Source organism: Lathyrus oleraceus, chromosome 4, assembly GCF_024323335.1.
Source record: "Lathyrus oleraceus cultivar Zhongwan6 chromosome 4, CAAS_Psat_ZW6_1.0, whole genome shotgun sequence".
NCBI lineage: Eukaryota > Viridiplantae > Streptophyta > Magnoliopsida > Fabales > Fabaceae > Lathyrus > Lathyrus oleraceus.
Window position 1 is genome coordinate 108,277,478 of NC_066582.1, and position 5,432 is coordinate 108,282,909.

A 5,432-nucleotide genomic window follows, 5' to 3' on the forward strand; every position below is an offset into this window, starting at 1 on the left:
GCATTCTTTTGTATTCATATCTATCTTGTTTTAGCAATTTAGCACCTTTCATTAGTTGTCATTACATTGCAGGTTACATTTATTTATAGCAGTATAGCACCTTTTGTATTGAATTTATCTAGGCATTTTTCCTCATGTTTCTTAGTATTGCTCATTATCATTTATGTGGTGAGTGAATGAAAGAAGACCAAGTGAATAATAATTCCAAAGATCTTTATGTATCTTTTTGCTTAAAGCGTAGTCTCAATCTTACACCCTTGGTAACAATGGCATATAGTATCACTTGGTAGACAAAAATTGATCAAAGATCCTAGATGACACCCTAGATGTTAACTTGACCATGAATTTTGGATGGTATATAAGACTCTGTCAAGAATGAAAGTGCGTGCACAGATAAAGCTTCAATCTCAAACTTCACTCCTTTCTCCAACATCATTTCGAGCTCCAACCTTCATAAAAAACATAAAATTAGACAGGCTATAAAATCTCTAACCAGTTGGAAAAGAAAAGGACATATATCGTGGAATGCATATGAATATACCTCCATTGTGGGACCTCTCTTTGCAGATAGCATCTAAGCAACATGGCTTTAATTTTTCTCTTATCTAATATGAATACAAAGACACCAAATTGATCAGATAAAATCGGTAACTATGCAAATCGGAAGCACTACAGGTAATATCCCTAGTTACCTTCAGCAGTCAAAGGAAGGAGGCACTGCTTTGGAACAAAGTATTTCTCAGAATCTGAAGGAAAAGCTCCAAGCCAGGATATCTCTGGGACACGAAGATGTTTCGTGTCATAAGCCATTTGCTAAAAGAACAGTGGAAAATGGATCAGTCAAACAGACTACGAAAAGGAAACTCGATCTAGACAGAACTTCAATCCACTCAACAATCCAATATATTTCAGGTTGAGAGTCCTGTAGTTAATGATATGCATGTTGAAGTACTTCTGATCCAATAAACTTGCAAATACTAACCATTGAGCCAAATTTATAAGTGGTTAAGATATCAAAGCCATAAGGATCACAATCCACCAAGCAATAAACAGGTATGTGCAAATTCTCAACCAGAAGCCGCAAAAACCTGTTAGGATACAAAATGCATAAAATTAAAAAATACCAACTATGTACATTCGCAACCGTGCTTACAACTAGACACATTCATATTGTACACTACAAAACAGGCATATGGCTTGACAGCATGATATCTTTGGAAAGTGGAAGAGCATTTTCACACCTTCTTGTAGGAATATCTGGGTAGCCTCTTCCCTGTACAAAGATAGAATTCACACAAATGAAGTACTGAAGCAAAATTAAATAAGGTTTTCGGAAAATTGCTTACAGAAATGACAATGCAACGGTTTGCGTTGCAGAACTGGTCATTTGCTAATCTCTGGAAAACTGCAAGTTCAACATCAACTATCTTTTCAATAGAAAGTTATAGAAAAGCACCTTAACATTTCTCCTCATTTTTTCACTAAAAAATTAAAGAACTTAGTTACCTGATTCTTTCTCAACAACTAATATGTAGTCAGCAACATTTACAATATCTACAGACAGGAGTTAAGCGTTTATCATCTGCTGTTGCCACTTTTTCTTTAAGTTGATATGTAGAAAATATAATCATAAGGAAACTAAACAGATGCAGGGTATTCACCCAGAAAATATGATACCTTTAATTTCTTCGACATAAACAGGAATAGGGTGAGCCTGCAGAAAAGCTAAATATCTGCATGTAATTTAAAAGGTAAAAATAAATTACTACATTAAGGTTAGTTCTTAGTTCTTACCGTGTTGGGAGAACTGATGCAGTCAAATACCTTTTTTCCTTCGACAAATCTTATCCAGCCCATAACTAACCTGTAGTAGAAACAAGTTTAATCCATAAGTCATATTAGTCTTATTTTAATAGGAGTCAAACAATATCCCTTGAAAAAAGTGATAAATAACTGTTAATGCAGCTGAGATACAAATTTAGATGACTGAATCCCACGTATAGCAGCCCCATTAATGTTCCAAACACAGTAGGAAGAATCATAATGAAATTGTATTTTATTACTGGCATCATTATGATATCAATGAAACTGTATTTATCACCGACATATAATAATGAAATTTATGAAGCCAACAGAAGATATTAGAATTCCAAAAAATAGAATAAAAGTATCATTTGAAGTTCATAACTTTTAGATGCATCAGGGCAGGGATTCAAAGCATCAGTGGCAATAATTTGTTTTATACACAAATGCACACAGCACAAAATAGTTTCACATGTGAAAATAAAACTATCACGATTGTTCATATAAAATTAACTCTGACAGAAAAGTGTGTTTCCATGAATGAGTGTGATCTCATTAAGTACCCATTCCCGGCAGAAACCTACAAAAAATAAAATGAAAATACGTGGTTAGCTTGCTATTTGAAATGAATATGCAGCAAGAGACGCATAGCATAAAAATCATATCAAGTTTTTAATCACCAAATTAAGGGAAGCAAAAGAAAGAAAAACAGAAATAAATTGATAAAGTGAAGGAATAAAAAAACTACCACATTGAGGTTATGGCGACTGCACTGCATAAGGACACATATATCATTAATAGCACGATCCACAACTGATTGGTCTGCAATATGAAAATAAATAGAAGCGTACATGAAAAGGAAGTTAGTATCTGCCAAAAAAGAAATAAACCTTTATTTACCCTACAAATAAATCTTTCAAGAACCAACAATATAGAAATCATGGCACCAACTTTTAAACAATCTCATGTATAAGATTATGATAAATTAAGCCCGAATACAATGAAGAATCTAAATATATTTCTACAAAATTTTGTCATAAATAGAAGACATCTGATAATTCATGACACCAGAAACGGCACCGATATTGACACATCCACACTGGTAATTATTTGAAAAATGGATAAATTGAGCATAATCACAAGTGACACACATTTTTCAGAGGTGTCAGTGCTATAGCGGTCATTACCTATTGAAAATGAATACAAGTATCAACTATATGATCCATGTTGCAAAATTGTGAAGACTCACCCAAAAACACAGATGGATGCATGTAATAAATATCTCTCTTGGAACAATGTTTGTTCTCTTGCAAAAGCTTCTGAACAATCAGCAGAACTCTCAACATGACATCTAAAAGCAAGAAAACAAAAACTCAAAACCTAGAGAACAGTAGCACAACAGAACAATGAGCAAATTCAGTTTACAAATTGATGAAAGTAAAATACAGAGCGAGTGACCTAGCCTGTGAACGTGCGTTTCCTTGCAAAGTGTGAGAACCTGCTTGCCACACGGCAAATTGGAACTACAGAAACTGCATTGAAGAACAGAGAAGTTAAACACAGATGACGAATGAATAAGAAAGCGATAGAGAGAGTTCGGATTAGAAAGGAACCAACCAGTTGGAATCTGGAAGGATGCAGTGATTTCTGAATCGATCGAGGAGAATGATCGGTGAGTGTCCGTTGCTGAGATTCAGCAGTAAATCTCGAGTGAATTCTGAATTAGAAAACGAATGTGTTTGAATGTTTAGGTTTAGGGAAATTAGATATATGATTTTCATGAAGAAGAAGATGAACCTTTGATTTTGGTGAGTAGAATCGCGTTCAGTGGTTGTGATTCCGATTTCATCGACTTTCCCTCCATTTTTCTTCAATCTTTTACTTCTTCCAGTTTCAATTTCAAAGTTGATCAAGTTTTATGCAAACGCGCGCAATTCATTTATTTTGTATATGCCTTACTTAGACTCTTTGGATGGATGGAATAACATTGTTTTGGTCTTTTAAAATGAATAAAGCTGAATTGAAGGATTCATTTCATCACTTATTGATATATTTTTAAAATGAAGAATTTGTCTCTTCTCTCTTAAATTTTTTAAACTAAGGAATAAATCTTCATTTCACTCCGCACAATTCTATTTCAAACAATTTCTTTTCTTAGTGTACTTAGTGTGTTTTTTTAAAAATATAGAGGTAAATGAACACATCAAATCAAAAGTTTACTAAATGTGGAAAATCAATTCTAAAATATTTTTGACTTTTTTAAATATCAATCTCTTTTATAACTTAGTTATATAGAATAATTAAATCAAATGACTAAACATAATAAAAAATTATTTGAATTTTTCTAGAACGTTTGTCAACAAATTCGTAATTCTTTCATGTATGAAGTCAATGCATGAAGCTCGTTAAGAAGTGGAATAGTTCTCGTTTTTTCAGACTAGATAAATAAAAGTATAATTCAAAAATAATTATGTTTAATTAATAAAAATATTAAATGAAAATATAATTTTAAAAATTATTAAATTTACCAATTATACTGCAATTTCGGCGACGCTGATACTTCCTTAGGTGTGGTTGCAGTCGCTTACTTCAGAAGCTCTATTTTATTTGTTTGTTCTGATATTGTCTTAAACTAATCGGAATTCCAATAATCGATTAATTCTTTGAATACTTCCTCATCAATCCAATGAGAACGCCTTCCACGGGCAATCCAGCCAAGTCTGACACGCCTAAGAATGTCAGAAAGTCGAGCTCTACACTGTAGTCAAAATTATGCCTAACCAGGTCGTGATCTCTTATATCCCAAGTACATTTCTCCTGCATTGTTGTATGAATTTAAAAAATATATTAAATAAAGTATAATCGACAACATTTCAATAATCATAAAGTAATTAAAAAACAATTACTTATATGAATTAATTAAGTATACCTGAAATGACTTAAACCAAACATTTCTTTCGCCACTTAAGAGTTCCTCGTATGTCTTATAATTTTTTTTATATTTTTCTTGAATTCCCTCGCAACATGCAAAACATGTTCTGAACAGATTCGCATTTACTGCACATACCAATTTTCTTATTTTTCTGGGAAACACTGACGTTTTGCGTGGGGTCACCCCAGTACCCTCAACGGTCAAAGTTTGTTGAGGGTAGCCCCTCGTAACATGTAAACCGTGTTCTAAACAGGCTCTAAACACCAATAGCTCTTGGCTGAATCAATATTTCATACTGTGTGGGGTTACTCCTCGCTAAATTAAATGTGTCAATTTGCTTAGGGCTACCCCTCACAAACGTCTGATCACTAACCGCTCCAAAACTTTGAATAAATATTTGTTTCCCTCTTCAAGGAATTTGAGGCCATTTGAGGTCAGATCTTCAAGGAATTCTTATGTAATCTTATTCTTATTAATTGGTATTGTAATTTTGTTAGTATGAGTAACTAAACACTCTTAGGTTAGGTTTTGTCTAATGAACTTGTTTCAGACCTATTGGGACATATGTTTAATTTGATGTTGCATGAATTATCTTAGTTATATTTTTATTTAATTGTTTCTTTTACCTAATGCACATCATTTGAGATATTATGTTAATGTGATTATGGACATATAGGGAATACTGACCCTTAGTCTA

The 5,432-nt window shown here is 33.0% G+C and overlaps 1 protein-coding gene across 1 annotated transcript; it reads right to left on the reverse strand.

The window, feature by feature from the left end:
• Positions 1-214: 214 nt before the first annotated feature.
• On the reverse strand, positions 215-3,871 carry LOC127073793 (meiotic recombination protein SPO11-1). The gene is made up of 15 exons (XM_051015015.1): positions 3,601-3,871; positions 3,421-3,520; positions 3,262-3,335; positions 3,053-3,154; positions 2,552-2,625; positions 2,367-2,383; positions 1,795-1,864; positions 1,678-1,714; positions 1,507-1,554; positions 1,347-1,405; positions 1,242-1,273; positions 983-1,088; positions 693-813; positions 542-605; positions 215-449 (listed from the first exon to the last, which is right to left on the reverse strand). Exons 1-15 carry the CDS (start codon positions 3,665-3,667, stop codon positions 323-325), a joined length of 1,098 nt encoding a protein of 365 aa, XP_050870972.1. The 5' UTR covers positions 3,668-3,871; the 3' UTR covers positions 215-322.
• Between the last annotated feature and the right edge of the window lie 1,561 nt (positions 3,872-5,432).

Coding starts and splice junctions, on each gene's coding strand:
- LOC127073793 (XM_051015015.1), bottom strand. CDS start 3,667: ATGGAGGGAAAGTCGATGAAATCGGAATCACAACCACTGAACGCGATT. Junction 1,089..1,241: donor CCAGATATTCCTACAAGAAG/GTGTGAAAATGC, acceptor GTATCCTAACAG/GTTTTTGCGGCTTCTGGTTG. Junction 814..982: donor CTTATAAATTTGGCTCAATG/GTTAGTATTTGC, acceptor CTGTTCTTTTAG/CAAATGGCTTATGACACGAA.